At 46.7% G+C, this 21,798-nt stretch overlaps 1 protein-coding gene across 1 annotated transcript in view; it reads left to right on the forward strand.

Annotated features, from left to right (window-relative positions):
* Positions 1-223: 223 nt before the first annotated feature.
* LOC308366553 (ephrin-B1-like) overlaps positions 224-21,798 on the forward strand; it is a gene marked incomplete at both ends in the record, with an annotated part of 46,989 nt that continues 25,414 nt past the window's right edge. Inside the window, one exon of the mRNA XM_080840270.1 lies at positions 224-348. Within this exon, the coding sequence (XP_080696396.1) occupies positions 224-348 (125 nt within the window). The remainder of the gene's footprint in view (positions 349-21,798) is intronic.

Here is a 21,798-nt window from a genome sequence, read left to right on the forward strand (position 1 = left end):
CGTCTCCACACCACGACGAGTTACACTTCATATACGGCAAATCTACCGTTTTTGCCATTCAGCCAAGGACAAGCTTTCCAATACAAAGTCTGCATGTAACTGGACAAAAGATTATGTATCCGATATCGGTCGCACATGCTCCCGATTGAAAAGCCATAGACTTCACCAGCCGAAACCGAATATCAAACAGACATACAGCCGTTTTGAAAAACTGTACCGCGATATGATGAGAATGGCTGGACTCGGATGTTGGAAATATTACCTTTGGATTTGTATTGTCATATGCAGGTTCGCCCTGCCATTAGCCAAATCCCTGGAAACAATCATTTGGAGCACACAAAATCCCAAGTAAGTATGACATTCTTTCTCCGGTCAGTATCATGGCCACAAAAGTTTAAACATTCTTGCCAATTGGCTCGTAGTCTGATAACGTGTCATCTAAATGCAAAATGTGTCTACTGCATGCCAACGGACCGCACAATAGCCATTTCACAGCGCGTGTCTTAAGGCTTTTGTGTTCAGTTTGACGTTTTGCCGAAATAGCAGAGCATGAAAAATGATGCCAGTAAATGTCACCCAGAATGATGCCAAGTGTGTCAAGGTACAGATTTAGTCTGGGAAGATATTATCAGACTCACAACATATATTCACAATAGTCTTCATTTGAAAATGAAAGATAAAAAATAATGCAAGGCCTAGTCCCAGGGTACCCACACTGTTTAATAATCTACAGGCCCACACAATCTCCCTTTGAACAGCTCATACAATTTCATTATACAGCAAATACAATGTACTACGCGCCCGCTTAAATGTCAGTGAAGGCTAATTTGTAGACTACTTCTTATCTGAAGGTCAAAGGTCTCGCGCATTAATTCTCACAGAAACATGGAGCAGTAATGAATTGCTTGCATTTAATCGGCAGGTTCTCTAATCTGTTTCGGCGTAGGTTGAAAATGGGCTCACAGAATTATACATTTCATCAGCTCATTTTTATCAAAAGCAAGCCGGCATTTGGTTTTATTATTAATCGCGTGGCGGCCCCGGGTAAATTTATGTGACTCTCTGTTCCTATTGTCATTCTAACGACGTGCGACTTCCTTTGGCATACATTCGCCGTCATTCTCATGAATGCGACGAGACCGGGCTGATTTTCAGCCTTGTTCAAGTCTGCCGCAAAAGAAAGAAGTCTCGAGGATGCATACAGAACAGGGGCAAAAACAGGCGCCATCCAAACGTGAACGTAATTATCATATTATAACTGCCACATTAAGCTACCTACTTATGATAATTGTCCTCATGTCAGTTGACACGTTTTTACACCCTGAAAATATCTAGAGCTGTTTGCAAGCGAACACAAATCAGAAGTGTAAGCGCACCTAGAGTCACAAACGTCTCCTAAACTTCTGGCACATGAAATCCAAACTTAACTGTTGATTTAACTTTTCCACCTCTAATGTAATTTAAATATCTCAAGCATAAAAATAATATTGGTTTGTTCAGGCCAACAGAAAGTTTAGTCTTATGCTTCTTTACTTTATGTATGTCAATATGTATTTATTTAATTTAGCCATATTATGACACAGCTGTACTGCAATGGACGATTAAGTTTTGGTGCAGTTGCAGAAATTCTGCTGATATCATTTATTTACAGATATGGCTGGCTTGTCAACTTCTTGGCCTCAGTCGCAGCACCCTCTGTCAAAGTAAACTCTCTCCAACTAAGCCTTGCGTGTTAACTCTGTTGGTCTGCCCATGCCCGACTCTTTTCTGGTTTGAGGGGGATTTATTCAAGTCATATGTTGGCATAATGGCAAAATGGAGGAGGCATCTGGCAAACTCCATCAGTAACAATGCGAAAAGGTTTGTGGAGAAATCATTCCGAATGTTTGAGGGGGGAACTTTGGCTTCTCCGGTTCTGGCTTGGAATGTCTATAGGTTTCGGGCTTTACTGGGACTGAATGCATTGAGCTTCAGATTCTTTTAGACAGCAAGGCGGCATGGACCCACTGTGTTTGTTTAGGCCCTTGCATCTAAATTGTCCAGACCAATCATATCAAAGCGTGGACGGTAACTAATTCAATGTGCATTGGAGACATTTAAAAAAAGGAATCTATTTCTCCTTTAGAATACTTCCTTTGAAGTTGCAATTTTGATATAAAAAATTCTGCTGCTGTTCAACTGTAATTACCTTGAAAATACCATATGCCTTCGGAAGTCTGGAGAAAGAGAGTGCTTTAAGTTTAAAGTATTTTTCTTTTTATGAATAACAAGCGTTTCACAGGGACAGCTATAGCCAGAGTTTGGCAGCTGCTGTTTTTAAAAGTTGAGCCGCTCTTTTGATTTAAAAGAGATTAATTCCAGGTCTGTTTCAGGTGTGTGTGTGTGTGTGTGTGTGTGTGTTAAATGTGACAGGGGATTCTGAGAGATGTCTTTTCCATTTGCAGATTTGACCTCTCTTCTGGGAGACACTGCTTTTTCAATAACAACATAAAATAATAAATCAATTAATCAATTAATATCCATTTCCCCTTTTAAGTTATGGGCCTTTGAGCCGATTAGTTCATGTGTTCCATTACAGCTCAGCTTCTCATTAAAAATGGATGAAATGTACCCAGCCATGCAACTGTAGGATCTATTTTATGTTTAGATGAACATGGATTAACTCATCTGTATGAAAGTCTCACTGAGGGAAGGCAGACTAGTTGGGAAAACAGTGACTTAGCCATAGAAATGATTCACTGATGTTAGAGGGAGCAATAAAGTTACTACACAGGCACATTCCAAGAAAGGAGGGGGTCCCGGGGGGAGCCTGTCACGACACACACACACACACCTAGGAGGTTTCAGAGGAGTTAGAGAAGAGGGAATAGTTATTTCTGATTGGTTTTGGCAGACAACCAGATGGAACACACCCCACAATTGACAGGCCTTAAAATGGAACTGCAGACCATTCATACAATGAGATCGAGCTAATCCATGGACCATCTCCTTATTGTAGCTTATTGATTACAATAATAAACCTCCAGATTTCTACATCCTGCCTCTGGTCTTCTGATTGAAAGAAAATGTGTAGTGAGATCCTATTCTCGCCCCACATCACAACGACGAGGCCTTCTTGAAATAACGTCAGCCAAACACAGCTGGGAACACAGCCACAGACCGCCCGCCACCCAACGCACACCATCCATGAACAATTCAGTGCCTTCGTTTTCTTTTGCCCTTGTCTCTCTCCTGACACCGTTAGCGGCACATCTTTCCCACTTCTCAAGTTGGTCAGAATCTGCCGATAACGCCGGGGGAAAAAAAAGTATTCCGTGGTCTAGACTAGATTTACAGCTATAGTTGGATTCCTGTTCCCACTTTGGGGAGTCCTACTGCTGTGCCCCTAATAAATTAATTCTGCCATCCTCTTCCTTGCTGTGGAACAATAACAATACAATCTTTGCACAGCACTTCCCAAATAGACCATGAATTATGATGCTGAGAGGATCTGTGCTATGGCCTGCTGGGCCTCTCTGAGGTAGCTGTTTGTCTGTATGGATTTTTATTCACAGAGATCACCAACCTCTCCGGTATTCCCCGTAGCCGAGGCTGACTCAATTAATTTTAACCCCTGCACCCTTGAAACATGGATACTAGATAATTTAAGTGCGTGGGGTCTCAGAGATAAGGATGCAGTGGGAAAACAATTCGCTCGGTTCCGGAAAGATGAGAAATTAGTAGGTTTGTGTTGCGTAGTTTGCTTTAGACTTTTGTTTTTTGTCTCATTGTTCTAAAACTTAAATTATTATTATTATTATATTTTTTTATAAAGTCAATAATCCATTACATCTTTACAGTGGGGGTACAGTGGCCCGTAAGTAAGACTTGTTGCTAAGTCAATTTAAATGGTAAATAGTGGTCAGTAATGTGAGATTGATCGCTTGCCTCTTTTGATTAATTGGGTAAAAAGAAATAAAGGCATTAGTGTGTTGCTGGCCATCTCACTGTACTGATGTGCTCTTGTTAAACTTAGCGTCGGCCTCGAGGAGCTGGGAGACTATCGGAGCTGGGAGACTATCGGAGCTGGGAGACTATCGGAGCTGGAGAGTTGAACGCGTTAAACATGGGGCCAAATGCTACCTTCTCTGGAGCGCCAAACCACATGAACCAGTTACTGTTTATTTCTGTTGACGGGAATGGCAAGGCAAGGCAAGGCAAGGCAAGGCAAGGCAAGGCAAGGCAAGGCAAGGCAAGGCAAGGCAAGGCAAGGCAAGGCAAGGCAAGGCAGGGAAAGGCAAGGAAAGGAAAGGGAAAAAAAATAAATGAGAAGGGGGAGAGAAAAAGAAACACAAGACAAGCTGTGCTGAAATGGCCAGGCTGAGGCCTCCTTTAGGAACACTTGTCACATCTCCTGCATGCCTAAGGAGCTGTGGGCTCCCCCGTATTTATTTAAGCTTGCTTGTAAACATCAGGCGCAAAGAGAAATAAAAACAGACCTGGAGTGCTCACAGATCCGTGTGTTTGATTCCAAAGTTGGAATGGCTAAGGTGTTAGGAGAGAGTCAATATTTCCTCTGCATGGAAGATGTTCCCTTTATACTCCCAATCTCTCTCTCTCTCTCTCTCTCTCGGTTTCGGATTCTGTCTTTATCACTTCATTCTCCCTCTGTGTTTTCTCTCTTTCTCTCTCCATTCTCACCAAGTAATTGTCTCCTTTCCTCTCTTTTCCTTTACTTCCTCTGTCTCTTCCCCCCTTTCTCTCTTTTCCTCTCTGTTTTTGATTTTGTCTTTATCTCTCCATTCTCCAGTATTTTCTCCCCCCCCCCACACACTTTCCCTCAGTTTGGGTTTGTGTGTCGGGTGTAATAAATCACCAGTTACTGAGTGGCCTGTAGTTAACATATTAAAGTCACTGGGAAGAGGGAGAGTCCTGACATCACCCGTGATGTTCCTGTGATCACAAGTGACAGTGTTGCGATGAACTGGCCCTCGTCCAATGATTAAAATCCCACCCTCGGAAAACCGGGGGCCTGCGCTTGAAGGGAGGGGTTGTCACGGAACTGTTTTTTTGTACCGCCCCAGCCTTTCGCCCTCGCGCCCTGCTCACCCTCTCATCCCCTCCCTCCCCCCTCCCCCTCCCCACCCCTTCAGTCAACCCCCTTCCACTAGTCTCGGCACCCGGCGCTCTCCTTCTTGCCCTCCCCTCCCCTCCCCTTCTCGTCCACCCAGGCTCTGATCACATTTCCCAGTGATACAGATCTCATTACAAAGAGCAAGGACTTAGAGCCTTCTCATGACTACTTAGCTCGGGAATAATGCACAAGTAGAAACCCGCCATTGTGTGCGAGCCCAGGCAAACTGCTATTCCACTTATAGGAAGCAACTGGTGGCTCCGCTCTTAAAAGGAAGGCTCTGTCCGAGACCTTTCTCTCTGAGACAGCTGCTCCTGTGCCAGTGATTCAACCGGCCAACTGAAGCACCTTCACGCAAACTTTTAGGGTCCTTAAGGCTAAAGGCTGTTCTTCGATTCCTTTTTTAATACTCCCCCCCACACACACTCTGTTTGTGCCAAATGTAGTTTATTTTATTCACTTTCCACGAACAGATGGTCTAATGTTTGCTTCAATTCCTTCCGAGTTTCACATTTGCACAAGTTTGTGTGTTTTTCTGCTCAAGCTCATTACCTGCCAATAGTGGTGTGGCAGGTTTAGTTACTACCACTTGTGGTGGTGTGGTCAGAACTCGAGACTTAATGGTTTTGAAAATAGACCTCGAGCGTTTAAATTGCGGTCAGAAGTGCTACCATGTGCAAATGCCAAATTTTAAAGTGCACTAACTGCAACGTGTGGAATTGTGCTGCCATCTTGTTAAACCTGAACAAAGGAGAGAGGAGAGAAAAAAAACGGAAAAACACAAAAACGAGGAAAAGAGTGGCAATGGTTGTGGGGCTATACGTATGTGTGCCCCCACTGATGGTGCTTTCCTGTTTGTCTGGCCGAAGCTCTGGCTGGCATGGACACAAGTTTAGCTGGATGCGGTTCCAGAACCTCAGAGACAGTGGCAGCAATTTAAATGAGGGTGACCCCGAGGACATTTAAAGAAGTTTCTCTCGCTCGCAGGAAACAGCCTTCAACACTGAATGTGCAAATGAGAGACCTGGCCCGCGAGCTGGGAGGGTGTCAACATGGAGCCAACACTGCCCATCAGCACAGGCCTCCACACATACACACACACATAGCCCAAAGATTACTTCCATGTGTTACAGAGAGAGAAAGAGAGAGTGCAGGGGGAAGTGGGAAAAGAGAAAGTTTTGTGCCTTAAGCGAAGAGAGAGTGGGGAAGAAAAAGAGAGAGTGTCTCTTTTCCTTTCCCACTCTCTACTTATAGAGTGGAGAGAGAGAGAGAGAGAGAGAGAGAGAGAGAGAGAGGGAGAGAGAGAGAGAGGGAGGGAGGGAGGGAGAGGGAAGAACAGCGTTATGAGATCACGGGGCTGTGGCAGGACGCGTAGAGGAATGGGGGTCCGTGGAACGGATGGATGTGACAGCCATTTCAAAACCCATTAGAACCCACTTCTAGGGCGCAGATCTAATTGAATAGATGATACCCTTCCTGCTGGGCAGACCCCTCTGTAAGTGTGTCACAGCACCAGATGGACTCGCACTTACAATCCTCCATATTAATTATAAAACAGTCCTAATCCATTCACTGGATAAAGAGGGGCGAAATGGAGACCATTAGGCATGCTTGGAAATAGCAGCACATAATCCTTGGATTTTATCACTATTAGTGGTCTTGGGCCGAGAGGGGAAAACGACTCATTTTTCCATTAATCTGTTTGAAGGAATTCATCCCTTCCAGTCCGGCATACGTGTCAAATATTATAAGCTGGAGGTTTGCATGTGGACAAACTACTTGCGTGTCTGTTTCTCTTGTCGGCGATTGTTTTTCTTTTTCTTTCATTCTCGTTCTCTTTCTCTCTCGCTCTCTCTGTCTTTGCTCCCCTTTTTTGTCTCTTTTCTGTCTTTTTTTTTCCCACCGCATATCTGGAGCTGGTGGGGACCAGACAGCACAAAACCCAGCGCGTTCCTCTGTGTCCTCACAGCTGGAGGCTTTCTCTCGGGCCCCGCCGGGGCCCTCTCTCTCGGTCCCGGGCCCACTCAGGAGGCCCCTGCTTCAGCCCGGCTCAATGCAAACCTCCCAGCATGAAAATGGTGCTCAGTCCATTGCGCCGGACTGAATAAAAGGCTGGATGAAAAGTCACGCTGTTTACGGCCGCCCTGCCCGGATCCTGACATGGCCGGGAGTCCTCGCGCTCCAAGCTGTGTGGCAGCTGTGACGAGGGCTTCAATTGCACCACTATAGGAGGCCCACCACTGATCCTTACACACCACCACCCCCCCCCCCCCCCCCAAAAAAAAAGCTCTCACCAAAACCCAGTGCACCCCATACACCCCACCCCAACCCACCCCCTGCCAAAACTGCTCCCGCCCGCTTTTCACTCTATAGAAATCGGAAAACCAAATCGCACACACCCTAATACTCATTCGAAAGACCAGAGAGAGAAAAGAAAGGAAAAGAAAACTGAACAAAAACACTTCACTTTTCAAGTTCCACCTTTAGGTATTTGCAAACCTTTCCTTGATGTGAGATGGAGTGCGGGAGATGGACTTGAAAGTTTGCTGAGGAGAGATCTGTAGTGCAGGCCTTGTCCCTCCAGTGAACTCTTATCTGAAAATGTATTTATCTCTCTCATTCTTTTTCTTCTCTCTCGTTTTAACGGTGCACCTTGAGATTGTCTGAAACTTTTTCGTTTTGAGATGGGAAGGGCACTCCCCCCCCCCGACTAGAGAAAAGTTGTTTTTATAGATGCGCCCAACCGTTCAGGCTCTCCTGTTAATAGTTGGAAAATGTAAGTCATGGAAAAAGACTTCAAATACAGAGAGGGGGGGGGGGGGGGGGTTAAGACCATCATATATGTATTGTCTTTCAATTGAATTTGTGTGCAGGCTGAGGGGGAGGTAGACCATAAGCCAGAGGGATTTGAGGCATCATAATTGAATTATTTTGATTGCAGTCTTGATTGATGGAGTCAAATGGTCACAGATTGTCCTCGGTTGCTTTTGTCTGAATTCCTTTTATTTTATTCTCCGACGTTCACACACGCACACACACACACACACACACACATACACACACATACACAAAAGAGGTCTGGCAATCAATCAAAAAGTATCCTCACAATCGCAGAGGGGGGAAAAAAGTAGGACAGACTAGGAAGAAACACCATTAGGGTGAAGGTGAAGGTTCAGTAGACCAATCTCCTCGTCTGAACCTAACAATGGCATCGAGTATTAAAAGAGCTCTTAGGTTTAAGCAGGTTTAATTCTCCAAGTAAATCCCAATGCAAACCCACCTCAGAGAGAGTGAGCTGGGCTACTGCTGCGCGGATGGGGGGGGGGGGGGGGGGATGGGGGGGATGGGGGATGGGGGATGGGGAGGTGCTTTTGTATGATTGACTCTTTGTCTCATCACTGCTGTCTGCTGATTAATCCAGGCATATGAAGATGTCACTGTCACTGTCACTGTTTTGGCTTGACTGTGGTAGAGAGGTAGACATTTTTCTTCCCAGTGCTCCACACACACACACACACACACACACACACACACACACACACACACACACACACACACCACTAGCCCTCCCCAAAACACACCAGCTCTTCCCCAGCAGGGGAGCCACATTTCCCCCTCCTCTCCACCGGTATTGCAAAAGTAAATAATCCGCGCCTCTCTCTCTCTCTCTCTCTCTCTCTTTCTCTCTCTTTTTTTTTTTAATAACACATATAAGTTATGGAGAGGAAGCTGTTTCATCTGCTCCTCATCTGGTTCAAGTTACCGCTTGTGTTTGTTTTTATGATGTGTTTGGGTATTAAAGCCTTATGTTTCAGGGAGATTTAATACCGGGAGGAAGATATAGTTAAAAAATAAAAAGGCAGAAAGAAGAAGAAGAAGAAGAAGGCTGGAGCAGCCTGAAATGCTACCATGTGCACCACCTGAAGGAGAGAGGAACCGGGGTGCGATAGGAGAGAGAGTGTGTGTGTGTGTGTGTGTGTGTGTGTGTGTGTGTGTGTGTGTGTGTGTGTGTGTGTGTGTGTGTGTGTGTGTGTCTGTGTGTGTGTGTGTGTGTGTGTGTGTGTGCGTCTGTGTGAGTGTGTGTGTGTGTGTGTGTGTGCGTGTGTGTGTGTGTGTGTGTGTGTGTGTGTGTGGAGAGGGCCAAGACAGGCAGGAGCAGCAGCCAGTGTTAGATGTGCCGTGAGGAGGAGACGCACTCCTGCGTGGCCTCCCGTGATTTAGATGCATGGGTTTCTGTTCTATACGCTCGCCTTAGGAGTCGGCAGTCCCATCTGTTTCTCCTCAGAGTGCGTGTGTGTGTGTGTGTGTGTGTGTGTGTGTGTGGAGAGTGCATATCGCTGCTCCGGACACCGGAGTTAATGTGGAAAAGCTGTGGCGCGTCGGTCGGTGCCTGGCATCAGCAGGCCTGCAGCGGGTGGTGCCGTCGTCCTCGCTCCTCCGCGCCCCGCGCTCGCTGGGCGTGTTTCGGGGGCTCCCCCTCCGGCTTTCTGCCCGCCGACTGTGTCATGGTCTGGAGCACCGGGCTTAATCTCCTCACAGGCAATCGGCAGTTCTGTCAGTCACCATTCACCCTCGGCCCTCTCCCATTGGGCCTCCCCTGCTGAATGGGCCTGCGAGAGTCACAGAAATTAAACGCTTCTACTCTCTAGGCTGAATAAGAGGCGGAACAAAAAAATGGGCAAAAGGGTGGAAAAAAGGAGAGGAAGGAAAGAAAAGTTCGGAGAAAGAAAAGAAAAGTTTCTCTTCCTCTTTCCCTCTCTCTCTCTCTCCCCCCTCTCTTTCTCTCTCCCCCTCTCTCTCTCCCCCTCCCTCCCTCCCTCTCTCTCTCTCTCTCTCTTTCTCTCTCTCTCTCTCCCCCTCTCTCCCTCCCTCTCTCTGTCTCTCTCCCTCTCTCTCTGCTGCCCATATTGTTGCTCTGAGGATCCATGGGTGTACACTGATGTGTACCAAGGCGGCAGTGCTTGAGATTCTGTGCATGCATTTGTGTTTTTTTTTTAAATTCTCTTGCTGTTGTCGTGATAAATATTGGATCACACTGGTGTCTCATGCATTTGGAGCGTTGAAATGGCATCCCATGTGTGCGCCCGTGACTCACATCGCCTTTATACATATTAAAGGACTAGGACACCTGCTGTTGGTTTGTTGATCCATAAATTCCTTTTTAGAGAGCGGAAGAAGAGAGGAGGAATAAAAAAGCATCTCTCAGACGGATCCTTGAGCTTTGGTAGTCTCAACAAGGCGAGCAATCTCTTAGGCACTGCTAAGACCCGTGTAGCCTATAGCGTACACGTAGCACGTTACAAGAGCCCCTGAGAAGCTCGACAAGAAGACAGGGAGAACGAGAAGAAAAAAGGGGAAAGATCGAGTAAGAGCGAGTGAGAGAGAAAGGTCGGGGGAAATAATTTGTTCACCTCCGTAGGTTTGTAAGCCCTTCAAAGCTGCTCGGCTAGCTCGGGTGTTTCTGTGTAGTGGACGCAGAGGGCTGGTGCCAGTGGGCTTTGAAGGGCTAAATATTATGGCTTTGGTTCTTCTGAGGGCCGGTGCAGGAGGGTTTCTGGGCCGGCGAAGGCCACTCCGCTCTGGTCAAGTGGGTAAGAATAATGCATGTCCAGATTCACATTGCTTGACGTGAGCACAGCTGCTCCCACAAATGGGAAGGTGGAGAGCAAGTGCGTGCCGGAGAAAAAGAGAGCAAGAGGAAGGGAGAGAGCAAGAGGAAGGGAGAGAGAGTGAGAGCAAGAGGAAGGGAGAGAGAGAGAGAGAGAGCAAGAGGAAGGGAGAGAGAGAGAGAGAGCAAGAGGAAGGGAGAGAGAGCGAGAGCAAGAGGAATGGAGAGAGAGAGCAAGAGGAATGGAGAGAGAGAGAGCAAGAGGAAGGGAGAGAGAGAGAGAGCAAGAGGAATGGAGAGAGAGAGAGCAAGAGGAAGGGAGAGAGAGAGAGCAAGAGGAAGGGAGAGAGAGTGAGAGCAAGAGGAAGGGAGAGAGAGAGAGAGCAAGAGGAAGGGAGAGAGAGAGAGCAAGAGGAAGGGAGAGAGAGAGAGAGCAAGAGGAATGGAGAGAGAGAGCAAGAGGAAGGGAGAGAGAGAGAGCAAGAGGAAGGGAGAAAGAGAGAGAGCAAGAGGAAGGGAGAGATAGAGAGAGCAAGAGGAAGGGAGAGAGAGAGAGCAAGAGGAAGGGAGAGAGAGAGAGAGCAAGAGGAAGGGAGAGAGAGAGAGAGCAAGAGGAAGGGAGAAAGAGAGAGAGCAAGAGGTGTCAGCTGGGGCCTTGCTCTGGTGAAGATTAAGGTGGAGCGCGAGTTACAGATGGCTCCAATAATGATAATATAGCTTTTGTAATGGCCTTCCCCTCTTGCATCGCACAGCTTCTCTAGAATAACAGTAACGATAAGTACTCAAGGAGCTACTGCTGGAACGAGGGAAGATGTGTGTGTGTGTGTGTGTGTGTGTGTGTGTGTATGTGTGTGTGTGCATGTGTTTGGTGGTAGTGGGGGGTGTAGTCATTTTCCATGCCTGTAGGGAGTAGAGGGGAGACATGCAGGCCACTTGCAGCTCTCTCTCTCTGCCGTTGCACGTTATTTTATTTGCAATTTGCCAGTGTTAACACTAGAGCTAAGGAGGTGTTCGGTTTCGCCTGGTGAAAACCAATGGATGGCCTGCTCCAATCGACTGCTGTTTCATTAGTCGGAGACCGGGCTTGCCTTGTTTCACAGAAATGATCATTTCGTTTCATTAGAAAGTAGTCCCTCTTCAAGGCACACCAGAGAGCATAGATTACTGCCTCCGCATGAAGCATGCATGCCAACACATCTGATTTGCCCCTACGCCTTTGTTTTTTGTTCTGTCTTCACTGATTAATTGGACATTTTAGGGTGTTTTGAACCGCGGTAGAAAGAGTTTTTAGCATCCAGTGATTTTCCATAAACGAGGTACTCATTATAAACTCATTATCCAAGAGGGTGACACAAGGAAGTGCTAATTGCCTGATGCCTGAATTTGTGAAAATCATGATCACTTCCTCTCCGATAACATTTTTATTTTCTAGTTGGATTTTTTTTGTGCCCCATTACAGATACATATTCTATTCAAATCTCTACATGCATATTTTATTCAAACCTCTCTCATCAGTAACCCAGACAAGTGCTAACGAAAATACTGCAATGTCAAACTAACTTCCAACTCTTTTCTACAAAGGCTCAGTTGTCAGTGTAAGCCAGTTCTAAGACTTCTGATTGATTCAGCTCTATCTCTGATAGACGTATCACACGATAAGGCATGAGGATCTTGTAAATGAACTTGGCTCACACAGTTGCCAAGTCCTGGGCATGGAGAATTGGACAAAACCATGTGCTCCTTCTCAAAAGGAGCGGTGAAAATGAGGAATTCCTTACGTGAGGCTCGAATCATGCCTTCTAAATGGCTTCTCCCTGACACCGTAGCCTTGCCCATGGCCTTCACAGCAGGGGTCTGCATGGATATAGAGATGTCTTCTAGTCTGACAGGCGGCTTTTCCTCTCATTGTTCTTGTGTAACTTCCCTTCCTCTCATGGTCTCGGCACATCTTGTGAGGGCTCACACACAGCTCTCGAGTTAACGGATGAATTTACACATCCAGACACAGAAGTCTCTTTTATTCTTCCTCTTCTCCGCCATTAGTCTTGCAGTTAGGTCAGGTCGCGATTTTTTTCATTTCCTTAAGTAAACCGAAGGCATACTTGAGACTGTACTGATGATTGATTGGGAAATTATATTCCCGTCACTGCACCGGTGGTCGTCTGCATGCCAGTTTTGCCTCATTTATTTTCGCGAGCCCTCATTATCGTACGAACATGACTGTAGAAAGAGCCAAACTACAAGAGAGCCTGACAGATGGGTCCACGTACAATTTATCTCAGTCATTCTTCGCTGAGTGAAATGGTGTTTGTCATCGGGGGTTCCTAGTAATCGTTTTAATTAATTTATTATCTCGACAGTAGGCGACTCCGTCGAGGCTTAGTCCTCGTTGTCCACCACGTGTTCGGGTCTCGGAGTCCCAGTCGTGGTTTAGCAAAACGCGCAGTGGAACCTGCACCGACATGCCGCACACCAGGTGTTGAGCCGAATGCTTCAGGGGGTTTGTCATTGAGGTGGGTGTGTTTGGAGGTGGGGGGGTGGTGGTGGTGGGTAGGCTTGTGGGGGTTGATCAGCTCTCACACTCTATCCCTTGAAAAAAAAAAAAAGCTGGGAGACTCATTAACCTCATATCAGCCTAATCTCAACGCTAATTCATTTTGTCCTCTGAGCTTGTGTATTAATATCCTCCATTCTTTTCCTTTTGGGATGGGCCATGGTATCCATGGCAATGATTTTGTGTCATTATTTTCCAACCCAGCTAAATGATATCCCGAAGGAGAGTGTTGGCTGTTCCTCGGCTGCCCAGACTTGTTGAGGGAGCTGATTAGAATTGCAAATTCTCCCCCAGTTTTTGCTTTTTATTGTCTGCACAATATTGGAGACAATCAAGCAAATCAAAGCCCTGCCATTAGAGAGATGAGACTTCACAGTTGGCCTCTTAAGTCTTTTAAATTGCAGGCTGTACACATCATAAATGCATCCTCTTTTTTCTCTCTCTTTCTCTCTCGCTCTCTCTCTCAGACAATCTCCCCCCCCCCCCGACCCCCTCTCACATGGTTCATGCTTGTCGTGTGTGTGTGTGTGTGTGTGTGTAGGTGCAGCATGCCTATTGAAGGAGCCCAGAGTTTAGCAGAGAAGACAGCTGGATGGCTCACTAAATTTGGAGCACTCTCAATCATCTCGAGCATTCACTGCAGAATAATACAGCTGAACTGTATTAAAGTCGCTCCATCATAATGAGATGAGCCACGTACTGTAGTGTAGACGCTGGCCCTGAGAAGACAAACGAGACGTGGGTAAAAAACGCTCCGACGACATGTTCCTCCGTTCAGGCGATAATAAAACTTGATAGATTTATAGTTTTGTTGCGTTTTGCTCCGTGATATATTTTTTTGTCTCTTTGTCATTGGCTGGAAGGCAGGCCAGACAGCCAGCGGTTTTGTCAGCCTAAACGTTCTTCTAACGACAAACAAATGTATGCAGCTGCCAAAAAAAACTGAGATGGATTAAGAGAAACCCATGCAAAAGAAAACAGATTCATTTCTGCTCCATGGTCTCCTCCTCTTCCACGGTCTCCTCCTCTTCCGAGCTGTCTCTCAGCAGTCGGGAGACTTGTCTCGCTTCATCCCTGGCTGCCGGCTTGCAGCGTGCATACCTCTCGACGTGGGAATTCCCCCTTGGGTTATGTGTGTTCCGAAGGGTTACATTATTGCCATCTTAAACATGCTTGTGGGAAGTCGGCCTTGATTAGAAAGAGTTAAAAGAGAAGAAGGAGAAGGAGAAGAAGAGCTAGCGGCTTCTGTGAGTGGATGGATCTGTCTAATCATGTTGTGGGGTTGTGCATCAGCCCGCTGCCTTAATGGAGGAGGGCGAAAAAGTGTCGGGAGCCCGGGGGGGGATTGTGCATTCTTAGTCATGCCGTTTTAAAAAATGCATGAAGTCTCAGATTGAGGGGGTCGAGAAGAAAAAAAGATCTTTGGCCATCGCAGAAGTCATTGAGCAACATTAACAAGTGTGTGAAATCGTCTCATTATAGAGGCAACAAAAGACGACAGGAAGCCCCCTCGGTCGTTCCTTAATGTCATTTGGACCACGTGATTTGAATAATTCCATCCCCCGCTAATTCCCTGTGATCATCCCCCTAAAAGCACTTGCAGTTAAACAGACACAGACACTCACACACACACACACACACACACACACACACACACACACACACACACACACACACACACACACACAAAAGCACTTGCAGTTATCTGTTTGCTGAGGGCTTCTGCCTCACTTCAATGACTAGTGACGCGCTAATATGCCTAGCAGCAAAGTGGTTAGCAGTGCAGGGAGGTGGAAGGTGTTGTGGATCTGCAAGCGACGATGGAGATAGTTAGCGGCACAGGGACCGTCTCGTCAGCGATTTCACGCTGGCCAGGGAAAGCACTACGCTTTGGAGCGGTCGTTCAGATCGGACACAATGGCGAGAGATAGAGAAACGGTTTGTGTGCGGTGTGCTTGTCTTTTGTTTCAATTTCCTGCTGTTGCTCCAGAAAATGAGAACAGCAAATGAAAAAAAAAAAAAAAAACACACACACACACCCTCTCACACACACACACACACACTCCTACACACACACTCACACAAACACTCGAACACTCTGCTGTCACCTGTTGTGCCCCCTGTTGCAGCCCTTTTCTGGGGTGTCACAGAGATGACAGCCCCCGCTCTTCTTCCATGGGTTCTTTACAATCGGAGGAGTATAATAAATGTTGTGAGTCATTTGGCGGAGAGGGGAATATGCATGATGATGAATCCCCGAGGCCTGTGGGCTCTCACCCCTCTCCCAGCAGCCATGCTCTCTGCTTCTGGCACATGAACAATGGGAGCGATCTGAACTTTGGGACCATGCTATCTTTTACTTTGTCTGCCGAGAAGATTCAATTGAATGTGTCAAAGCGGAGGTTATTCCCCTCCAAGATTTATTACCCCGACTTCACCGTGTCCGCCTCCCTCCACACACACACATGCACACACACACACACACACACACATGCACACACGCACGCACACACATACATATCCCCCCCCCGCCTTTCTTCTCGCCTTTGTTCTCAAATATTTTTGGTATGAGTCCAGTGTGTGCAGTTTACAGCGAGCTGTATTATGTTAGCACCTGTTAAGAAGCCCCCTTTGTGGAGGCTGCATACATGGCCGTGAAAAATGGTTCCCCCTTCCTTTGTAGGGGCCCAGACGCCCCTCCGGAGAGCGAAACAAGATAACCACAGGTGAAGAGGTGGGAGACAACAGGTGGGGGGTGGGGGGGTTCAACTGACAGGAAAGAGGGAGCATCCCTGAACCATTTTTTGTTACCCCCAAGACTGCCAATCTTGTAGATGGTGTACGTTTTTGCTTGAATGGTTTCACTCTCCTGGAAGCTCATGGAAAGTTTTTATTTATTATTTTAAGGGCCTTACCATGCTGTTCACAGGACGCCACATCCTCTCTGGTGTGTGTGTGTGTGTGTGTGTGTGTGTGTGTGTGTGTGTGTGTGAGTGTGTGTGTTTTCAACTATATAAATAAAGAAGGGAAATCAAATACATGAAATCGCTGCTGTCTGCTGTGGAGACTCTCCTCCTCTTCCTCCTCTTCCTCGGCCGTCCTCTGCACGGTTCGGGGACTTATTAGAGCGCAACACTGCCGTCCTCTTCACGGTTCGGGGGACTTATTAGAACGCAACACTGCCGTCCAACTGCGGGGGCCAGGGGAGCCCAGTCAAGGACCATCATCCCCTAAGAGCTCTCTGGCATCCACTGGCTTCTCGACGCCGAGTGGTTCTTGGCCCGCTCCGGGCCAGCTTGGCTGCCGCGAGGGCCCGTGTGCCTGTGGCGGGGATCTTTACAGACCATGAAGAGTCCATCTGCGGCCCCTTTTTTTTTTCCTTCTGTGATAGAAGGCAGCTGGACGGGGGGGGGCTGGCCATCACCGCCACCACACGGCCGCTACGGCCGTGAGCGGAGAGGAGAGGAGAGGAGAGGAGAGGAGAGGAGAGGAGAGGAGAGGAGAGGAGAGGAGCCGTGATGGGAAAGGAGAGAGAAAAAAGCAGCCTCTGTGTGTTAGTTTCAGACAAGGGTCGAACAGGGGCCCCCGTGTTTAAAATCAACACTATCTATAAAAGCTGACCGGGGTGGCTCTTGTCCAGCTGTCCAGTTATCCTGTGATCATTTCTCAGCTCTTACGACAGCCACTGTCATTAGAGCTCAGACAGCCAACTTGAGTGAAGAATGGTACGCGGTGTTGTCTCTCCGTGAGACAGATTTTGAGTGTCTCAGCAAGTCCTTTACTTTCTCCCTCTTTTGTCTTTCTGTCCTTGTTTTTCTTTTCTTTCTTTTTCTCTCTTCTTCTTCTTCTTCTTCTTGCTGTGGTCACCCCTGCATCTGCTGAAACCCAATCTGCCGTTTGTTTCTGTGCTGTGTGACAGTCCAGGAGGAAATGTGCAGGCCTGTCAGTTTGGGACTGCTGGGATTAGTTACGGCGAATGTGATTCTCTCTGCATTCCTCTCTCTCTCTCTCTCTCTCTCTTTCTTTCTTTCTTTCTTTCTTTCTCTCTTTCTCTCTTTCTTTCTCTCTCTGCCTCAATCGCTCCCTCTCTCTTTCTCTCTCTTTCTTTCTTTCTTTCTTTCTTTCTCTCTTTCTTTCTCTCTCTGCCTCAATCGCTCCCTCTCTCTTTCTCTCTCTTTCTTTCTTTCTTTCTTTCTCTCTTTCTTTCTCTCTCTGCCTCAATCGCTCCCTCTCTCTCTCTCTCTCTCTAGCTCTCTCTCCTGATGTTGTAGATTGCACACTCTTTTGAGCCAGACCATTTGTACCGACACGCCAATGCAAAGCTGTGCACAAAATGGTGGAGGGTTTCTCGTGTGTAAGCGTTTGCGGCGGGAGAACAAAATATTTCCTCGCCGCACTCCTTGTTGACGTCTTCATTTTTCACTGATAGCACGAGAAGTTGGAGAGTGTGGTTTGACGGCTGGGTTGAGGCACCAGCTTTTGTGCTTTTATTTGTGTGTGTGTGTGTGTGTGTGGGGGGGTCCATATTAGAGTCTTTCTTTTGGGTGGTGAGCACTTCAATGTTGGTAATCTTATATCCATGGTGGTCTGTCTGTTTGTGTGTGTGTGTGTGTCTGTCTGTGTGTGTGTGTGTGTGTGTGTGTGTGTGTGTGTGTGTGTGTGTGTGTTTAAGTGCAGTCTCTCTCTCCCCACATCCTTCTATACGCACATGTGTCACTTTTTACGAGGTGGGATTGGTGATCTGCAACTTGTTTAGTCTTATTTTACACCGCTTTTAACAGCCAGATTTCGGAGGAAAAAATGAGAGGCGGGGGGGGGGGGGGGGGGGGGGGGTTGGGGGTGCGAGGGTGCGAGGGTGGGTGTTGTTGCTGCTGAAAAGATCCCCTCCTTTCCCACCCGTTCTTAGAGCTGCCTCCCACACTTTCCCTCACACACAGGCACTTTGAGATCAGACTCCAAAACAAGAGCGGAGACTTTCCTGCAAAGTCTCCCTACTGTAGCCTAGCCCTTCGTAATTTGTATAGTGTAAGTGGTGCAAATGTGCTCCGCCACACACACACACACACACACACACACACACACACACACACACACACACACACACACACACACACACACTCTCTCTCTTGCCAGCGCACAGAACTTCTCCAATCACAGCTCTGTGAACAGGCCTTAACACACAGTTTCTAATTCCAGTCCTTTAACTCCAATTAAAGATGTGAAAGATCTGTGTAGATGTGAGCGGGGCCCTCCCTGAGCTGTGCAAGGCACCCGGCTCGGGCCCTAGCCCCACTTGGGTTACAGCATGCCGTATTGATTGAGGAAAACACGAACATGCTGTTCTCATTTACGTTATTATACATGCCACGGAAACGGAGCGTAACTTTGTTAAGGCCTATATGAGCCCCATTTTGTGTCAAGACATGCTGTTGGAGATAAGTAGCTGCCAAGGGTTGCTCATATAAAAAAGGCACAATAGTAGGCTTTCAAAACAGGGGGCGACCTATAAAGTTTGAGCTTGTTTAAAATAGAAAATAGAAAAATTAAAAAAAATCTTGAGTTTGGACATAGCGTCGCAGCGCCTTTTAAAGCGTTGGATATTTCTCATTGGCATGTTTTTGTTGGTAACTTTGAAGGAATCCAGGCTTTTCTGGATATTTTTAAAGATAATCTAGGAGTATGCAATAATAACGCGTTGGAATGTGTCCTAAAATATAAATACAGTAAGGTAATTACAGTAATGAAAGAGAGTGTGGATGGGGTGGGGGGTGGGGGTGGTGGGGGGGTAAATACCTGTGTGAGCCATACTGCCAGTACGGTCGTTTTTAGCGGAGACAAATTAGCTTGTGGGTGGAAATCCAATGAAAAAAAAAATAGAAGCCCTAATTAATTTTAATTGATATATGGTGTGCTCTTGCCTCTTTTCAGACAGAGAAATCAATTTAGTGCAATTTGCTTCATATGGACTTTTTTATTTGTCTCTATTGAGAAACTAAGTATTTGCCAGTGGTTGTTCCACGCACACAAAAACAGGCTTTGGATATTAGCGTACCTCATTGGGAGCATGAGGCACTCTGAGGGAGATATGAATGGTGACAGTTGAAGGGGCTTGGGGTTCAGGGGTTGGTTCTGCCCTTCACTTGCCCCCCCCGCATCCCCCCTTCTTCCTCCCTCTGCAGCACCCCACTGTTCCATTGTGAGGCTCCGCCTGAACAGGGGTATTTGGGGTCGAAGCGGTGGGGGGGGGGAGGTGGGAGGTGTGATGCCTAATCATGTGGTCATACTCTTTTTCTCTTTCTCATGTCTGAAGGGGAGTTGTTAAAGTCGTGGGATGAGAAGACCGGGGCACTTTCTCTCCCCTCTCTTTATCTTTCTTTGTGTCCCCCTCTCTCTTCCTAACTCTCCTTTTCCTCTCTCTTCCACTCTCTTTTTCTCTCATTCGCTCGTTTTCTAAGGAGAGTTTTTAGTCTGAGTGTGTGTGTGTGTGTGTGTGTGTGTGTGTGTGTTGTATTTGCTTTTTTGCTGTTGTTGTTGTGAGTGAAGGTACTCCAGGGCCTCATGAAAAGGGCAAAGGAAATGCCAATGAACTCCATTTGCATCGAGCACATAAATAACTGTCCGCTTACGAGTTTTTGTGTTGCCATGCTGGTTTAAAACAGGACATTATTGCTTGACAAAAAAATGTTTGCACGGGTGCACCACTGCTCTGCTCCTATTTTACTGTGCCTGTTAAAACATTGGAGATGGGGGTAACCACTGGGTCTACCCTTTCGTTTTGAAGGTGAAGTTTAACAAGTTACCCTGCTCCGTCCTCGCACTCTCTTCGTTCCTGCAACCCTCTCCAGTTCCATCCCCTCGTTATTGCGCTAGTCATTAAAAAGGCATTGGGCCTAGAAAACAACCTCGATTATATTTAACTGTGTCTGCAGTAGAACATTAGCAGGTCATTTGATCATTGATTGACCCTCTGAAAGCGGATATGCCTTTGGCAGCGAGTCTCCGTCGAGCATCCCACCAACTGCAACATTGTCTCACCACTGCGCTCCGTTGTGGGATGTTGGCGAGTGTGATATACTGCCGTTAGTCGACTATTCCATTGAGGAGTGAGTTTTTTCTTGCTTGCCATTCCAGAATGATTCTGTACAGATCTAGAATTTACATTACCTGCCATGTAAGGGATAACGGCCGGCAAGCTGTACAGTTTTACAAAGATAATGGACGATGCGGGGCAAAAAACTCCACGACGCGCAGCGGAGTTGCTCCGCGAAGTCCATCCGTTATCCCGCTTATCTCCCGTTTACAACATCCAAAAATGTTTTTATTATTATTATTTAGAATTTCCTTTATCTTTAGGAAACCTAATATGCATAATAACCTGATGAATTCTTGATTTGAAGCCTAGTGCTCCCGTTAGAGAAAGTAGTGAGTTTAAAAAAAAAAAAAAAGTTACGTTGGTTGTCAATGGTAACCATTCAAAAGCATTGATATGGAACGGCGATTTAACTTTTCTACTGGGACTACGTCCAAGGTGTCCATCTATACGAACTTAATGTACACCCCATTAGCCAATCAGAAAACAGTATTTCGTTCCAGAGGGAGATAATTATAAATTATGGTCACTTGAGCTCATTATTACATCATCAAATGGAGCCTTCCGTTGGGATCTTTCTCCTCACATATTTGTGATCGCTCTCCTCGGAGGGCTCGAGGTTGTCTGAGAACCTGACAAAGGGGGAACACACACCCGCCACGGTTACATTTAGCCTCCTGCCTCGACTCGGATTTGGGCGGAGATTACAGTTGCCAAGTGGTAGGCTCTTGTAAAAAAACGGGGTAAACACTAATTGCTGCCCTATTTCTTTTATGCAGCGCAGCTCGCATCTCTCAGCAGCAGCGCTTCAAGCCTTCAAGTTGAGCCAGAAACTCATTATTCTCGACACTTAACAAAAGCCTGGGAAACAGGACCGGCAAATTCACTTAGGGAGGTGATCTGACCCAAAATAAAGAGGATTTATTGGAAAATGAATCAATAAGACTACAAAAACATCCCCTTGAACATGAGAGGAAACGGAGACGAGATCTTGTTTTCTCTCTTGCATAGTCCCCCCCCCCCCACACACACACACACACCCCCCCTGAGCTCCCCAAGCAGCAGTAAATGTTCGGTATGCACATTATGGAGCTGTTTGTTAGTCAGTTTTGTCCTCTCTGAATTGTCACTATTTGAGGGGGGGGGGGGGTGATTGTTTTAAAATGAGCCTGCTGTTTTAAATGCTTTGATTGAGTCAGACTTTTATTTAAAACCGTATCAGAGCATCATAAAATAAAATGCGGTGGTTAGGATATTATGCGTCATATTAACAACAGTTGTGAAATGACGAACACACACACACACACACACACACACACACACACACACACACACACACACACACACATGCACAGAAAAAAAGCTGGAGGGAGAGAGAGAGACTGAGGATTCAGAAGAAAAAAAACTGAGGGGTATACAGGGGTGGAGAAGAG

Source organism: Sprattus sprattus (genome assembly GCF_963457725.1).
Source record: "Sprattus sprattus genome assembly, chromosome: 6".
Lineage (NCBI taxonomy): Eukaryota > Metazoa > Chordata > Actinopteri > Clupeiformes > Clupeidae > Sprattus > Sprattus sprattus.